The sequence below is a fragment of the Bombina bombina genome, chromosome 10 (assembly GCF_027579735.1).
Source record: "Bombina bombina isolate aBomBom1 chromosome 10, aBomBom1.pri, whole genome shotgun sequence".
Taxonomy (NCBI): domain Eukaryota; kingdom Metazoa; phylum Chordata; class Amphibia; order Anura; family Bombinatoridae; genus Bombina; species Bombina bombina.
The window spans coordinates 217478395-217495904 of record NC_069508.1 but is presented as its reverse complement, the minus strand read 5'-3'; the positions used below and the strand labels follow the sequence as shown (position 1 = coordinate 217495904).

The 17510-nt window shown below is 42.2% G+C and overlaps 1 protein-coding gene across 1 annotated transcript in view; it reads right to left on the bottom strand.

Annotated features, from left to right (window-relative positions):
- Positions 1 to 17510, bottom strand: part of SGIP1 (SH3GL interacting endocytic adaptor 1) — a 1342240-nt gene that overhangs the window by 623631 nt on the left and 701099 nt on the right. The window contains exon 11 of the mRNA XM_053693689.1: positions 674 to 744. Coding sequence (XP_053549664.1) covers positions 674 to 744 — 71 coding nt within the window. The remainder of the gene's footprint in view (positions 1 to 673; positions 745 to 17510) is intronic.

Genomic DNA, 17510 nt, shown 5'->3' with positions numbered 1-17510 from the left:
TTAGACCATACCGTCATGGACTATATAGCACTGATGGATTATTTATGGAGCACTTTCCTGTATGTTATGTGCCTTTAGACCATACCGTCATGGACTATATATCACTGATGGATCATTTTAGGTCAGTTTATCTGAGGAAGAGCTATAGATCATCTGGGTCATATAGCTACTAAAATCTGTCATTAGTGAGACAAACTGCTGTACCTGTGCAAACCTAACCTTACATATTATCTTCATCTATCCTGCCTATGATAGAATAATCAGTCAATGGGGTAGATTTAACAAGTAGTGGATACTGCTTTCTCTGTCCGAAGTCTCTGGCTCACTGGAAATGCACGTTAAGAAACAGCGGACATAAGACCACTCCTCCTTAACTTGTCCGCCACCTTTTAGGTTTAATGCTGACATTAAATCTACCCTAAGGAATATTCTCATAAAGATATCTTCATAACCACAGCTCTCCCATTGATGGTAAATTCCTGCAGGAGTATGCCCTTGGCTCCTCCTGTATTAGCATGCTAAGTTATTGCTTCTGGTTTTGTGATATATTAACATAACATACATAAAGCTGCGGAATAAGTTTGTGACTATAAATAACACATAATAGCGACAACAGAACTGATAATGGAAATCACTAATGTTTTGTAGGGATTTGCTTGTAGATTCCTCTTACCTTCTTCAGACTTTATCTCCTCAAAGGTCGATTCCAAAGGCGGTCCAAATAATTCTGCAGGAGCCTTTTTGCTAGTGGGTTAAATGTCATATAAAAGACCAAATAGTTTTTCAAATGTTAAGTGGAAATAATATGTCATTATTTTAAAACTAAATACCTTCAAGTGTAGAAAATTAGTACTTATTTTAACTTTTAAAGAGATAGTAAATGTTAATTTTTTAAAACATAACTGAGCGGTATGTGCACAGACTATTAATAAGTACAATCAGAGATGCACATGTTTCACTTAATGTTGCCCCCCCCAAAAAAAAAAGTCACCCACTTTACACTTTCTAGTGTTCCTGTCTGGCACGGCAGTGCTTTTTTTTAAAACCACGTCACACGGTTGTGGTCAATTCACAGGCCGCTAAATCACACTATTTCTGATGTAGCACGCTCCTGTACTGGATATATCAGCTTGCATTTGATATTTCTAATTCATTTGGGCATAAAGCAGACGTATTGTAAAAACAAGAACTTGCTGAAATGCGTTTGCTAACTCTAAGCTTTGTATACAGAGAAGATGTTCTAAGATTTTAATGTTTGTGAACATGATCAAGAGGCAGCTGTGTTTAAGTATCATTTAGTTGTCTGCTAAAATATTAATAACACAACTATTCTGCCTACATGATCAGACCTTTCATTTGTGAGAATTAAATCACAATAACAATATAATGATAAAAGTAAAACAGTAAAATAAAAAGTTTAAAAAAATACCAGGGGTGAAAATCAGAGTTTTATTTAAAAAAAAAATGTAAAAAAATAAATAAAAAAAATGTCTGCCTATATACGGAAAGTTCAGAAAGCAATACTTTCTATCACTTTGTTCACAGGACAGTTTCAATAAGACCCTGCTGATGGGCAAGCAAGCGTTGCGATCCTTTAGTCACATGTAGCATATGTGCGTATGCTGCGGAAACAGTAATAACGACTACTAGAAGCATTTTTGCTAATGGAAGTATTTTGCAAAGATGCTTCTATTTAAAAATTGAAATGCATCAATGCACATTTCAGTTTTGACCTTTCTATCCCTTTAAAGGGACATGGGACTCAAAATTATACTTTCATGATTCTGACGAAGCATAGAACTGAAGAAAAAAATTTCAATTTACTTCTGTTAAATTGATCTTGTTCTCTTGATATCCTTTGTTGAAGCTTAGCACCTTTTCCATGAGAGAGTGTGGGGTAGGCTCAGGAGTGTGAATGTGTCTTGAGCATTATATGTAAAACATTGCTGCTTACAGAGTCAGCATAAAGTGCTCAAAACATTTTCATGCTCCTTGATTTTATTTAAAATAAATGAACAACTTCTTCTACAATTAATATCATAATGTTGTGTTGCTGAAAGGGTCATTTCTAGTTAAAGGGCAGTAAACACCTTGAATATAAAATGTTTACTTATGTGCAGTGTACATGCATTATTTATTTTGCTCCCTTACATGTAATGCAGTTCTAACAATTGTGGTTTAACACATTTTTAGAACTGAACAAGGCTTACTCTGCTGCATATGTTTCCCAAATTGGCTTTAACAGATAGGAACTACATAATAATGCACTTTATGCTAACATAATGACCGTGGCTAGACTTGTCAGCTGCAGACCCCAGATTAGGCAAGGGGTGGGTGAGAAACCAACAAAATGTCCCCTCTTGTCTTGTAATGACGTGTTTACTGTCCCCTCTCATGAACACTAGGACCATATGTACATACTCTGGGATTCCTACACTAATACCTGCAGTACTTGCTTTCTGTCAGCATTTAGACTCTTTTTTTTTCAAGAGACAATACAACTGAAAACTACTTCTGGTCTCCTAAGTCGTAGGGTGCTGTGTTTTTTCCTGGCTGCACTGCTAATTATTATCTTTAATATATTATGGGCTAGTTTACAAGTGGAGCGATAAATTATTGCGCGCCTACAAACTGGCAAATGTGCCCCTTTGCGGCTGCACAATAATTATTGAACAATTACAAGATCAGATCTCTGGTTAATTTTATAAATATGCCACAAAAATACTGTCTAGTGTATTTTATTAAAAAAATAAAGATGGCCCCTCTGTCTGTAAAGTGCTTAGCACTTATTAAACGGTGTGCTCAGTTTAGGGAAAAATATTAATTACCGCTGAACTGCTTTTAATTTAACATTCTTTTGGCTTCCCCAGCAGTTTAATACAAAAGACCTGCACTGACGTCGCTTCTGATTTTCTGTGATTGATTGGGATGTAGGGATGGGATCTTTTACTTGTGTCTTGAGGTCAAATACTACTACTTGATTACACATCACAGCAGCTACACTATAGCAACAACAATATCCAATATGGGATACACATCACGATCATATGTGTATATATATATATATATAAATACATATAAATAATATCCAATATGGGATACACATCACAAATATGTATGTATGTATATAAATATAAATAATATCCAATATGGGATACACCTCACGATAATATGTATATATATGTGTATATATATATATATATATATATATATAAATACATATAAAAGTAAATTTATGCTTACCTGATAAATTGATTCCTTCTATGATATGACGAGTCCACGGATTCATCCTTTAACTGTGGGATATTATCCTCCTGCTAACAGGAAGTGGCAAAGAGCACCACAGCAGAGCTGTCTATATAGCTCCTCCCTTGACTCCACCCCCCAGTCATTCGACCGAAGGTATAGGAAGAAAAAGGAGAAACTAAAAGGTCTTAAATTGACATGGCGGGCAGTGGACTCGTCGTATCATAAAAGAAATCAATTTATCAGGTAAGCATAAATTTACTTTTCTTCTATAAGATACGACGAGTCCACGGATTCATCCTTTACTTGTGGGATACAATACCAAAGCTACAGGACACGGATGAACGGGAGGGACAAGACAGAGACCTAAACAGAAGGCACCACTGCTTGAAGAACTTTTCTCACAAAAACAGCCTCCGAAGAAGCAAAAGTATCAAATTTGTAAAATTTGGAAAAGGTATGAAGGGAAGACCAAGTCGCAGCCTTAAAAATCTGTTCAACAGAAGCATCGTTTTTAAAAGCCCATGTGGAAGCCACCGCTCTAGTAGAATGAGCAGTAATTCTTTCAGGAGGCTGCTGTCCAGCAGTCTCGTATGCCAAACGGATGATGCTTTTCAGCCAAAAAGAAAGAGAGGTAGCCGTAGCTTTTTGAACTCTACGTTTTCCTGAATAGACAACAAACAGAGAAGATGTTTGATGGAAATCCTTGGTCGCTTGCAAGTAAAAATTCAAGGCACGAACCACGTCCAAGTAATGTAACAGAAGATCCTTCTTAGAAGAAGGGTTAGGACACAGAGAAGGAACAACAATTTCCTGATTAATATTCTTATTAGAAACAACCTTAGGAAGGAATCCAGGTTTGGTACGCAAAACCACCTTATCAGAATGGAATATAAGATAAGGCGAGTCGCATTGTAACGCAGATAGCTCAAAAACTCTTCGAGCAGAAGAGATAGCAACTAAAAACAGAACTTTCCAAGATAGAATTTTAATATCTATGGAATGCATAGGTTCAAACCGAACCCCTTGAAGAACTTTAAGAACTAAATTCAAACTCCATGGCGGAGACACAGGTTTAAACACAGGCTTAATTCTAACCAAAGCCTGACAAAACGACTAAACGTCTGGGACATCTGCCAGACGCTTGTGCAGTAAGATTGACAAAGCAGAAATCTGTCCCTTTAAGGAACTAGCTGATAACCCCTTCTCCAATCCTTCTTGGAGAAAGGACAAAATCCTAGGAATCCTGATCTTACTCCATGAGTAGCCTTTGGATTCGCACCAATAAAGATATTTACGCCATATCTTATGATAAATTTTCCTAGTGACAGGCTTTCGAGCCTGAATCAAGGTATCTATACCGACTCAGAGAATCCCCGCTTAGATAAAATCAAGCGTTCAATCTCCAGGCAGTCAGCCGCAGAGAAACTAGATTTGGATGATGGAACGGACCTTGAATGAGAAGGTCCTGTCTCAGTGGCAGTTTCCACGGTGGCAGAGATAACATTTTCACCAGGTCTGCATACTAAGTCCTGCGTGGCCACGCAGGTGCTATCAAAATTACCAAAGCCCTCTCCTGTTTGATTCTGGCAATCAGACGAGTAAGGAGAGGAAAAGGAGGAAACACATAAGCCAGGTTGAACGACCACGGTACTGCTAGAGCATCTATAAGTACTGGTTGAGGATCCCTTGATCTGGACCCGTAACAAGGAAGTTTGGCATTCTGACGAGATGCCATCAGATCCAATTCTGGTGTGCCCCATTGAAGAATCAATTGTGCAAACACCTCCGGATGGAGCTCCCACTCCCCCGGATGAAAAGTTTGACGACTGAGAAAATCCGCTTCCCAGTTCTCCACTCCTGGGATATAGATTGCTGATAGATGGCAAGAGTGAGTCTATGCCCATCGAATGATTTTGGAAACCTCTATCATCGCTAGAGAACTCTTTGTTCCCCCTTGATGATTGATATACGCCACAGTCGTGATATTGTCCGACTGGAATCTTATGAATTTTGCCGAAGCCAGCTGAGGCCACGCCTGAAGCGCGTTGAATATCGCTCTCAGCTCTAGAATATTTATTGGAAGGAGAGCCTCCTCCTGAGTCCACATGCCCTGTGCCTTCAGGGAATTCCAGACTGCACCCCAGCCCAATAGGCTGGCGTCCGTCATCACTATGACCCATGCTGGCCTGCGGAAACACATTCCCTGGGACAGATGATCCTGTGACAACCACCAAAGAAGAGAGTTTCTGGTCTCTTGATCCAGATTTATCTGAGGAGATACATTTGCATAGTCCCCATTCCACTGTCTGAGCATGCACAGTTGTAGTGGTCTGAGATGCAAGCGAGCAAACGGAACTATTTCCATTGCCGCTACCATTAGTCCAATTACCTCCATACACTGAGCCACTGACGGCCGAGGAATGGAATAAAGTGCTCAGCAGGTGGTTAAGATCTTTGATTTTCTGACCTCCGTCAGAAAAATTTTCATGTCTACCGAGTCTATCAGAGTTCCCAGAAATGGAACTCTTGTGAGAGGGACAAGTGAACTCTTCTTTATGTTCACCTTCCACCTGTGAGATCTTAGAAAATCCAACACGATGTCTGTGTGAGATTTGGCTAGCTGGTAAGTTGACACCTGAATCAAGATATCGTCCAGATAGGGCGCCACTGCTATGCCCCGCGGCCTTAGAACCACCAGAAGGGACCCTAGCACCTTTGTGAAAATTCTAGGAGCTGTTGGCAACCCGAAAGGAAGGGCCACAAACTGGTAATGCTTGTCCAGGAAGACGAACCTGAGGAACTGGTGATGATCTTTGTGGATAGGAATGTGAAGATACGCATCCATCAAATCCATGGTGGTCATATATTGACCCTCCTGGATCATTGGTAAAATTGTCCGAATGGTCTCCATCTTGAAGGATGGGACTCTGAGAAATTTGTTTAGAATTTTGAGATCTAAAATTGGTCTGAAGGTTCCCTCTTTTTTGGGAACCACAAACAGATTGGAGTAGAATCCCTGCCCCTGTTCTGCTTTTGGAACTGGGCAGATTACACCCATGGTATATAGGTCTTCTACACAGCGTAAGAACGCCTCTCTTTTTGTCTGTTTTACAGACAAATGTGAAAGATGAAATCTCCCCCTTGGAGGAGAATCTTTGAATTCTAGATGATACCCCTGGGTCACGATTTCTAAAGCCCAGGAATCCTGAACGTCTCTTGCCCAAGCCTGAGCGAAGAGAGAAAGTCTGCGCTCTACTAGATCCGGTCCCGGATCGGGGGCTGCCCCTTCATGCTGTCTTGGTAGCAGCAGGGGCTTCTTGGCCTGTTTACCTTTATTCCAGGTCTGGTTAGGTCTCCAGACTGACTTGGATTGAGCAAAATTCCCCTCCTGCTTTGTGGCAGGGGAGGAGGTAGAGGGACCACCTTTGAAGTTTCGAAAGGAACGAAAATTATTTTGTTTAGCCCTCATTCAATTTGTCTTATCCTGAGGAAGGGCATGGCCTTTTCCTCCAGTGATGTCGGAAATGATCTCCTTCAGTTCAGGCCCGAATAGGGTCTTACCTTTGAAAGGAATAGCTAATATCTTAGATTTTGATGACACATCAGTAGACCAGGACTTAAGCCATAACGCTCTACGCACTAAAATGGCAAAACCTGAATTCTTTGCCGCTAATTTAGCCAGTTGAAAAGCAGCATCTGTAATAAAAGAATTAGCTAGCTTGAGAGCCTTAATTCTATCTAAAATATCATCTAATGGGGTCTCAACCTTAAGAGACTCCTCTAGAGCCTCAAACCAAAAATCAGCTGCAGTAGTTACAGGAACAATGCACGCTATAGGTTGTAGAAGAAAACCGTGATGAATAAACAATTTCTTTAGAAGACCCTCTAATTTTTTATCCATAGGATCTTTGAAAGCACAACTGTCCTCAATAGGTATAGTTGTACGCTTAGCCAGTGTAGAAATAGCTCCCTCCACTTTAGGGACCGTCTGCCAGGAATCCCGAATGGTGTCAGATATGGGAAACATTTTCTTAAAAGTAGGAGGGGGAGAGAACGGAATGCCTGGTCTATCCCATTCCTTAGTAACAATGTCCGAAATCCTCTTAGGGACTGGAAAAACATTAGTGTAAGTAGGGACCTCTAGATATCTATCCATTTTACACAATTTCTCTGGTGGAATTACAATAGGGTCACAATCATCCAGAGTCGCTAAAACCTCCCTGAGCAACAAGCGGAGGTGTTCAAGCTTAAACTTAAAGGCCGTCATATCTGAGTCTGTTTGAGGGAACATCTTTCCTGAATCAGAAAGCTCTCCCTCAGACAGCAATTCCCCCACCCCCAAATCAGAATATTGAGAGAGTACATCGGAGATGGCCAATAAAGCGTCAGAGGGCTCAGCATTTACTCTAATACCGGACCTACTGCGCTTCCCCTGCAAACCAGGCAGTTTAGATAATACCTCTGTGAGGGTAGTAGACATAACTACTGCCATATCTTGCAGGGTGAAAGAATTAGATGCACTAGAAGTACTTGGCGTTGCTTGGGCGGGCGTTAAAAGGTTGTGACACTTGGGGAGAAGTAGATAGCATAACCTGATTCTCTTCTGACTGAGAATCATCCTGAGACATACTTTTATCAGCTAAAATATGTTCTTTGCAATGTAAGGCCCTTTCAGTACATGAGGGACACATTTTAAGTGGGGGTTCCACAATGGCTTCTAAACACATGGAACATTGGCTTTCCTCAATGTCAGACATGTTAAACAGGCTAGTAATGACCCCAAACAGGCTTGAAAACACTTTATTTAGTGAAAAAATAACAATCTGAAAAAAATGGTACTGCACCTTTAAGAGAAAAAAAGCATACAATTTTTCCAAAACTGTTTTAAAACGATAAAATTATCCCAATTTTATGATAAAAGCATCCCAATATGTCAGCTAAGTTTGCCCCACAAGGAAAGGAATACTTAACCCTTACCAAAAAAACGTCATGCTATAAAACGTTAAGTTCAACTAAAAACACCCCCTGCACCTCGCCACAGCCCTGCTGTGGCGCCTACCTGCCCTCAGGGGTCTGGAAAATTGGATTAAACCTTCGATTAGGCCCAATACTGTTCTGAAAGGCCCACTGGAGTTGGAGCTTGCTGCTTGTCTGGGAAAAACAACTGCGCAACTGAGGCTCGAAAATAGGCCCCGCCCATCTCACTCGATGTCTCACAGCCTAAAATAACCACACCAGAGCGGTCTAAAACCTAGCCATGTGGGTTCATATACCCATAAATGAAGCCATGTGTACCCTCTTATACTTAATGTGACAGACCCCTCTATATAGAATCCCTAAACCTTCCCAGAAAAGTACTGCCCCTCCGCGGAATCGGCAGCTGGTGGTGCCTGCAAAATACTGGCAAGAGATTCTGCGGATTGGGCATGATGTACCATTAGCTGGACATCTAGGGTCCCGCCGCACAGCTCATAGGATCACCCAAAATTTCTTCTGGCCCAATTTTAACTGAGATGTGCGGTTATATTGTAGTACTTGTGACACCTGTCAATGGGTGGGTAAGCGGGGGGATCACCCAAAAGCTAGGCTTATGTCTATGCCTATCATTGGGGAACCCTTTTCCCGCATAGCCGTTGACATTGTCGGTCCACTGGCCAGAGCTAGTCCATCAGGTAAGAAGTATATTCTCACCGTGGTGGACTATGCCACTCGTTACCCAGAGGCAGTAGCACTGTCTAATATAGAGGCAGAGACAGTAGCTGATGCCCTGGTTAAGGTTTTTACTAGGGTCGGGTTCCCTAAGGAGATTCTCTCCGATCAGGGGACCCAGTTTACCGCTGTGCTCACCCAGCAGCTGTGGAAGGTGTGCGGCATTAAACCGCTGCTCAGTTCGCCTTATCACCCACAGACTAACGGTCTCTGCGAGCGCTTTAATGGCACCCTCAAGCAGATGCTAAGGACCTTTACTGCCGCTTGCAGAGACTGGGAGTGATTCCTGCCTCATCTGTTATTTGCATACAGAGAGGTGCCCCAGGAATCTACTGGGTTCTCTCCCTTTGAGTTACTCTATGGGAGAAGGGTCCACGGACCCCTGGATCTCATTAGAGGACACTGGGAGGGAGAGACAGAGCAGGAGGGGATCCCCATAGTGCCATATGTCCTGGAACTCTGGGACCGCATGGAGAAACTGTCCCTGATGGTAAGGGAGAATCTCCAGGTGGCCCAGGTTAGACAGAAGAGGTGGTACGATCGGGGTGCCCGGCAGCGGGTCTTCCAGGTTGGACAGAAAGTTTTGGTGCTCAAGCCTGTGAGGACCAACAAGATGCAAGCATCTTGGCAGGGCCCGTATAAGGTGTTAGCTCAGGTGTGTGATACTACCTATATTATAGCCAGCTGTGCAGATGAAAGGATCCAGCGATCCTTTCATGTGAACATGCTCAAGGAGTATCAGGAGAGGCCAGAGGATGTCGCTGCAGTGTGTGCCCCTGCTGCAGACGACCCAGATAATTTACCCCTGCCTGACTTACTAGAGAAGGACCCCCAGACTGACCTCACTAGTCTTGTGCAGCTAGGGGACCGGTTAAGCCCTACAGAGAAGGTACAGGCTAGACAGCTTCTGTGGGAGAAGCAGGCGACGTTCTCCCAAGAGCCCGGCTACACTACCCTAGCTGTATATAAGGTAGAGATCCCTGGACAGAATCCCCTGCGACAGCCCCCCTACCGTATCCCTGAAGCAGTCCGAGAAGGAATGCGGAAGGAGATACAGGAGATGGCTCGGCTGGGAGTCATCGAGCACTCCGATAGCCCTTGGGCTTCGCCTATAGTCCTGGTACCTAAGAAAGATGGGACCACCCGGTTCTGTGTGGACTACAGGCGGCTCAACGAAAGGACCACCACTAACACCTACCCGATGCCCCAGGTAGACGAATTACTAGACCGTATTGCTAGGAGACGCTATCTGACCACCATAGACCTGTGTAAGGGCTATTGGAAGATTCCCCTGGCCGAGGATGCTATCCCCAAGTCGTCATTCGTCACCCCATTTGCCCTTTGGAATGAAGAATGCTCCGGCTACCTTCCAGCGCATGGTGGATAGACTCCTCGATGGCTTCCAGGAATTTGCTTGTGCATACCTGGACGACATTGCAGTCTACAGTGAGTCCTGGGAGGAACACCTAATTCATGTAAGGGTGGTTCTGGACAAGATTCGGGCTGCTGGCCTGACCTTGAAACCAAACAAGTGCCATCTAGGTATGGCTGAAGTACAGTACTTGGGTCACCAAGTGGGGTGTGGGAGCCAGAGACCGGAGCCAGCCAAGGTAGAGGCTGTGGCTAACTGGCCCACACCTATCACTAAGACCCAAGTGCTAGCCTTCCTGGGGACGGCCGGTTATTACCGACGTTTTGTCCCGGACTACAGTACTATTGCCAAGCCCCTGACTGACCTGACTAAAAAGAACCTTCCTAAACAGGTCCTGTGGTCTCCAGCTTGTGAAGCCGCGTTTCAGGCACTGAAGCAGGCTCTTGTGAATGCCCCTGTCTTGGCTGCCCCAGTCCCTAACAAACGTTTTCTCATTCATACGGATGCTTCCATGTATGGACTGGGGGCTGTGCTGAGCCAAGTCGGGGAGGATGGAGGAGAGCACCCTGTCGCATACATAAGCAGAAAGTTGTTACCTCGAGAAGTAAGTTATGCGGCATTAGAGAAGGTCTGGGCACTGAAGAAGTTGAACCCTTATTTATACGGACAGGAATTCTCTCTCATAACGGACCACAATCCCTTAGTCTGGCTTAATCGGGTCTCAGGAGACAATGGTAGATTGCTGCGATGGAGTTTAGCCCTCCAACCCTATAACTTCACCATCAGCTACCGGCCTGGTAAGCAGAACGGGAATGCAGATGGATTGTCCCGGCAAACTGACATTCCTACCAACTCCTAGTCTGGTCATCCCCAAGTTGAACCGCTAAAGGGTCAAGCGGGGTCTGCCGGAGTGTCCCACAAGGAGGGGGCCATGTGACAGACCCCTCTGTCAACCTCCCTACGGATTATGGATTCAGGCATTATGTTAAGTCACCCTGTGCCCATTATAGGTACAGGGTGCAAATTCAACAGTACTGGAGGGGTTAACTTCAGTTTTGAGTAACTGTTAATTTTGAGTAACTGTATTGTCTAAGACAGTTGTTGTTAGCAGTTGTTGTTGTTGCACCAGTTTTAAGCAGTGGCTAGAAGCAAAATAAATAGCTGATTTAGACTTAAACTTTGACTGAATTATTTAGACAACATTTTTAAGATGAGGATGTCTCTGCCTAACTAAAGATATTGCGGATCCTACTGCCTCTCCGCTACACTTAATAAAGTAGAAAAACGTCTATCATCAAAAACTTTATCTGTAACTCCCAGTCATGAAAACATTTGCCCACAAACATCATAACATCAGTGTCAACCATTTTTTTACAGCCCAATATGCAAGTTCAGTAATACCCCTCTTTATACTTTAGGATTACTGCTTATCCCTTTCCCTCATGGGGATACTGTCAGCCAATTCTGAAATAACACAGTCTCTCCAGAAAAAAAATGACTGAACATACCTCACTGCTTATAGCATGAAAAATGTTCCTCACACTGAAGTTTCTTAAGTACTCCTCAGCCATTCTGTGGGAACTACTCTGGATCTTAGAAACAACTGCTAAGATCATCAGCTTCCAGGCAGAAGTCTTCATCCATCTGCTGCCTGGGAGAAAATAGCACACACCGGTACCATTTAAAATAAAAAAGTCTTGCTTGAAGAAATTAAAAACTAACATTTTATCACCTCTTTCACTTTACTCTTCCTATTCCTTAGAGTAGACTAAGAGAATGGCTGGGGGTGGAGTCAAGGGAGGAGCTATATAGACAGCTCTGCTGTGGTGCTCTTTGCCACTTCCTGTTAGCAGGAGGATAATATCCCACAAGTAAAGGATGAATCTGTGGTCTCGTCATATCTTACAGAAGAAATAATATCCAATATGGGATATACATCACGATCATATGTATATATATATATACACTATATATATATATATAAATACATATAAATAATATCCAATATGGGATACACATCACGATTATATGTATGTATATAAATACTTATAAATAATATCCAATATGGGATACACATCACGATTATATGTATGTATATAAATACTTATAAATAATATCCAATATGGGATACAAATAAAGCACCTTTTGAAAATCCAGAGGCCTAGATTTAGAGTTTGGCGGTAGCCGTGAAAACCAGCGTTAGAGGCTCCTAACGCTGGTTTTAGGCTACCGCCGGTATTTGGAGTCAGTCAGGAAAGGGTCTAACGCTCACTTTTCAGCCGCGACTTTTCCATACCGCAGATCCCCTTACGTCAATTGCGTATCCTATCTTTTCAATGGGATCTTTCTAACTCCGGTATTTAGAGTCGTGGCTGAAGTGAGCGTTAGAAATCTAACGACAAAACTCCAGCCGCAGAAAAAAGTCAGTAGTTAAGAGCTTTCTGGGCTAACGCCGGTTTATAAAGCTCCTAACTACTGTACTCTAAAGTACACTACCACCCATAAACTACCTATGTACCCCTAAACCGAGGTCCCCCCACATCGCCGCCACTCGATTAAATTTTTTTAACCCCTAATCTGCCGACAGCCACCTACGTTATACTTATGTACCCCTAATCTGCTGCCCCTAACACCGCCGACCCCTATATTATATTTATTAACCCATAACCTGCCCCCCACAACGTCGCCGCCAGCTACCTACAATAATTAACCCCTAATCTGCCGACCGCAAAGCACCGCTACTTACGTTATCCTTATGTACCCCTAATCTGCTGCCCCTAACATCGCCGACCCCTATATTATATTTATTAACCCCTAACCTGCCCCCCTCAACGTCGCCTCCACCTGCCTACACTTATTAACCCCTAATCTGCCGAGCGGATCTCACCGCTACTATAATAAAGTTATTAACCCCTAATCCGCCTCACTCCCGCCTCAATAACACTATAGTAAATAGTATTAACCCCTAATCTGCCGATCGGAGCTCACCGCTACTCTAATAAATTTTTTAACCCCTAAAGCTAATTTTAACCCTAACCCTAACACCCCCCTAAGTTAAATATAATTTTATTCTAACGAAATAAATTAACTCTTATTAAATAAATTATTCCTATTTAAATCTAAATACTTACCTGTAAAATAAACCCTAATATAGCTACAACATAAATTGTTATTATATTATAGCTATTTTAGGATTAATATTTATTTTACAGGCAACTTTGTATTTATTTTAACCAGGTACAATAGCTATTAAATAGTTAAGAACTATTTAATAGCTAAAATAGTTAAAATAATTACAAAATTACCTGTAAAATAAATCCTAACCTAAGTTACAATTAAACCTAACACTACACTATCAATAAATTAATTAAATAAACTACCTACAATTATCTACAATTAAACCTAACACTACACTATCAATAAATTATTTAAATAAAATATCTACAAATAACTACAATGAAATAAACTAACTAAAGTACAAAAAATAAAAAAGAACTAAGTTACAAAAAATAAAAAAATATTTACAAACATTAGAAAAATATTACAACAATTTTAAACTAATTACACCTACTCTAAGCCCCCTAATAAAATAACAAAGCCCCCCAAAATAAAAAATGCCCTACCCTATTCTAAATTAAAAAAGTTCAAAGCTCTTTTACCTTACCAGCCCTGAACAGGGCCCTTTGCGGGGCATGCCCCAAGAAATTCAGCTTTTTTGCCTGTAAAAAAACACATACAATACCCCCCCCCCAACATTACAACCCACCACCCACATACCCCTAATCTAACCCAAACCCCCTTAAATAAACACTAAGCCCCTGAAGATCTTCCTACCTTATCTTCACCATACCAGGTTCACCGATCGGTCCTCGGAAGTGTTGATCCAAGCCCAAGCGGGGGGCTGAAGAGTGACGTCCATCCTCGGGCTGAAGTCTGGATCCAAGCGGCGGCTGAAGAAATCCATCATCGGGCTGAAGTCGGAAGTTCATCATCGGGATGAAGTCTTCTATCAAGCCGCATCATCAAACTTCTTTCTTCTGGAGCGGAGCGGAACCATCTTCTTCCAAGCCGACGCAGAACATCCTCTTCAACCGACGACTAGACGACGAATGACGGTTCCTTTAAATGACGTCATCCAAGATGGCGTCCCTCGAATTCCATTGGCTGATAGGATTCTATCAGCCAATCGGAATTAAGGTAGGAATATTCTGATTGGCTGATGGAATCAGCCAATCAGAATCAAGTTCAATCCGATTGGCTGATCCAATCAGCCAATCAGATTGAGCTTGCATTCTATTGGCTGATCGGAACAATAAGCCACTTAGCACTATTTTGGCCAAATAAATGAATATTAGGCTGCTCTATTTCCCTTCCCTCCCAGCTTTAGTAGGTGCCATTACCTTGTCCCACAGGGCAGCCCAGGGGTAGAATCTTATCTGCTAGAACAGCGCAGGGTCAGAGAGTCAAATTGGTGGGATGGGCTGTACTAAACAGCACATCGGCCAGTTCTTCTCCACCTGACCCTCTGCCCATGATGATGTCACACTGGGCGGTAATGGCGGCCCGGTTTTATTTATTGTTGTGACATGATGTAGTTTTAATACAGTGATGGGTTGTAAAACTACATCATGTCACAACAATAAATACAATTTTGGGGCAAAGTAACGCCCGCCACTGCGCTCCTTCATACTGTGCTGTGGCGCTGCCTGTGCTGTGCTCACTGCTTGCTCTCCACACACTATGTGCAGCTGCCGGCCCACCGGGATTTTTAGTGGTATCCCGGCGGCCCAATCCGGCCCTGTGTGTCTTACGGCATCAGAACGAGGCTTCCAAATGAGCCTATGGAAGCGCGAGTTCATGAGCGCAATACTTCGCAACAATGCACATTGCTGAAAACTTGTAATACCAGCAAACATTATCGTGCACTGGAACTACACAGTAGAGCGCAAATATCACTTTCATCAAAGCGATATGAAGCGCTCCACTTGTATTTTGGCCCTATGCCTTTAGTTAAAGTCATAGCATCTCTAATATGATAAGCACAAGCTTTAGTATTTGGTTCATGTATCTGTTTAATCTGGCTTTTCTCTATTATGCTTCTTTTCTTTCCTCTTGACTTTTTATGTCCGGCGCTACGTATTCTTGGTGAGTAATATCCTATAAAACCTGATTTTAGGTTTAATATCCATTGATTGCCACAGTATACTGCTTTTCTCTCTGTAAGGGAATATAAAGTGATTGTGGACTCAAATACTTAACAGATATCTTATTTTTTGATGCTGAGTGTGTTTTTATTTTAGCTACCCCGATTGCAAACTTTTTGTATTATGCTTCATGTTTATTTTTTTTCCTTCTGTTTGTTCAAATTTTTATTAAAACATCTAATAAAGACAAACCCTGAATGAAAGCATTGAAGTAAGGGTTTTGTGACCCCCATGTATGTAGGCCAAGTGGATGGGTCATCTTGAGGCCAGTAGGTTGGGCTACATAAAGGTAGGTAGAGGAGGAGAACGAAAGAGACTTGATTGGTATGTCGCAGCTTGGGTGTCCGGTGGGGGTGCTTTCCTATTTTGTGGTGGTTTCAATACGAATGGGGATTTTTGGTACCTCCTGTTTTATTGGTGGGGGGAATTTGGTTTTACAGGGGTGTGCCCTTCTTAGTCTGGGCAAATACCCTGGGGTTTTGTGGAAATGTTTAACTGTTTATAAGGTAATTTTATGGCTATATTATTTATTGTGTTCAAGAAAGCGAGCTGTGGCCTTTATAAGACATTTTTTTGTGTCATGTATTTGTTCAAGCGGAACGTAGTGCTTAGTGTGGGGTCAAGATAAAATGCTAAAAATAAATCATTACTACATTAGCCATTTTTAACAATGAATCTGCTCTATGGCTCAGGCATCAGTTACTAGATATTCTTACCAGTCGCTTTTAGCACAAAAATAAGTTATTCGTTTTAATGCTAAATTTAAGCAGCCTCTTCACTGCATACTACTGTCCTTTATGTAATTATTACTGAGGTTCGGCAGCTACAAGAATAGGATTCCCCCATGTAAACAAATACCCTCTATGAATTCTACCTTTTTTAGTAAACCCAAAATAATCTGTCACTTAAAAGTCACAAAAAAAAAAAAAAAGTAGTGACATTTTTATGGCATTTGGTAAATGATTTCTTAAACTGGCACTCAAAGTAGAAATGTTTGAATTACAAATAAACACCTAGATTACAAGTTTTGCGTTGCGGCTTGTAACGCTGAAAAAATTGCATTTTCAGCGTTAAAACAGCACCGCAGCTATTACAAGTGTTGTCGGTATAGCTGTACTGCACACCTTTTAATTTGTCCCATATATACATGCAAAAAATTGTAGAGAGCTTTGAAAGTAGTAACAAATTTCTTACTGCTCGCGGTGACACCCTCCGATCCTTGGCGGTCCTCTTTTTCTCAGAGTTATCACTCCACTTGCTCCGGGTTTCCAGGCTATGCTGCTGTGAACTTCGTGCGGCTCGCCTAATCAGGCTATTCGGCTTTCACCCGACACTTGCCGCTCTGCTCCAGCTCCTCACCCTCACCAGTTACGGTGTCTGACGTCACTCGGCCCTCCGGTCATGTGACTTCCACTTGCCTTTTAGCCTGTAACGCAACGTCAGTCCCGCAGACACGTAAAAATGACTTTTTTTTCATGGGATTCCCATAGTACCGTTATTACGAGTTTTGCGGTACAGCTAAAAAGTAAGCGTTACAGCCAAAAACTACAAGATCTGTACCGCCATCTAAAGTCAGTAGTTATGAGTTTTACACTACAAAGCTGTAACATAAAACTCATAACTAATGTGTTACAAAGTACACTAGCACCCATAAACTACCTATTAACCCCTAAACAGAGGACCTCCCGCATAACAAACACTATAATAAATGTATTAACCCGAGGGGCGGAGCATAGGATAATGAAGCAGCTGAAACAGCAAGAGACTCATTATTGACAGACACTCAAACCATGCAAGACCAAACGGCCTCCCCACATACTTACCAACTCAGCCAAATCCAGACGAGAATTGTCCAATTGCCATCCAAATCAGATCTGGCAGATATAAAATCGTTCATGAAAACAGAGATGACTTCACTAAAGAAAAATATAAAGAATAGTATGTCTAGAGGAGGGACAAGACACCTTAAACAATAT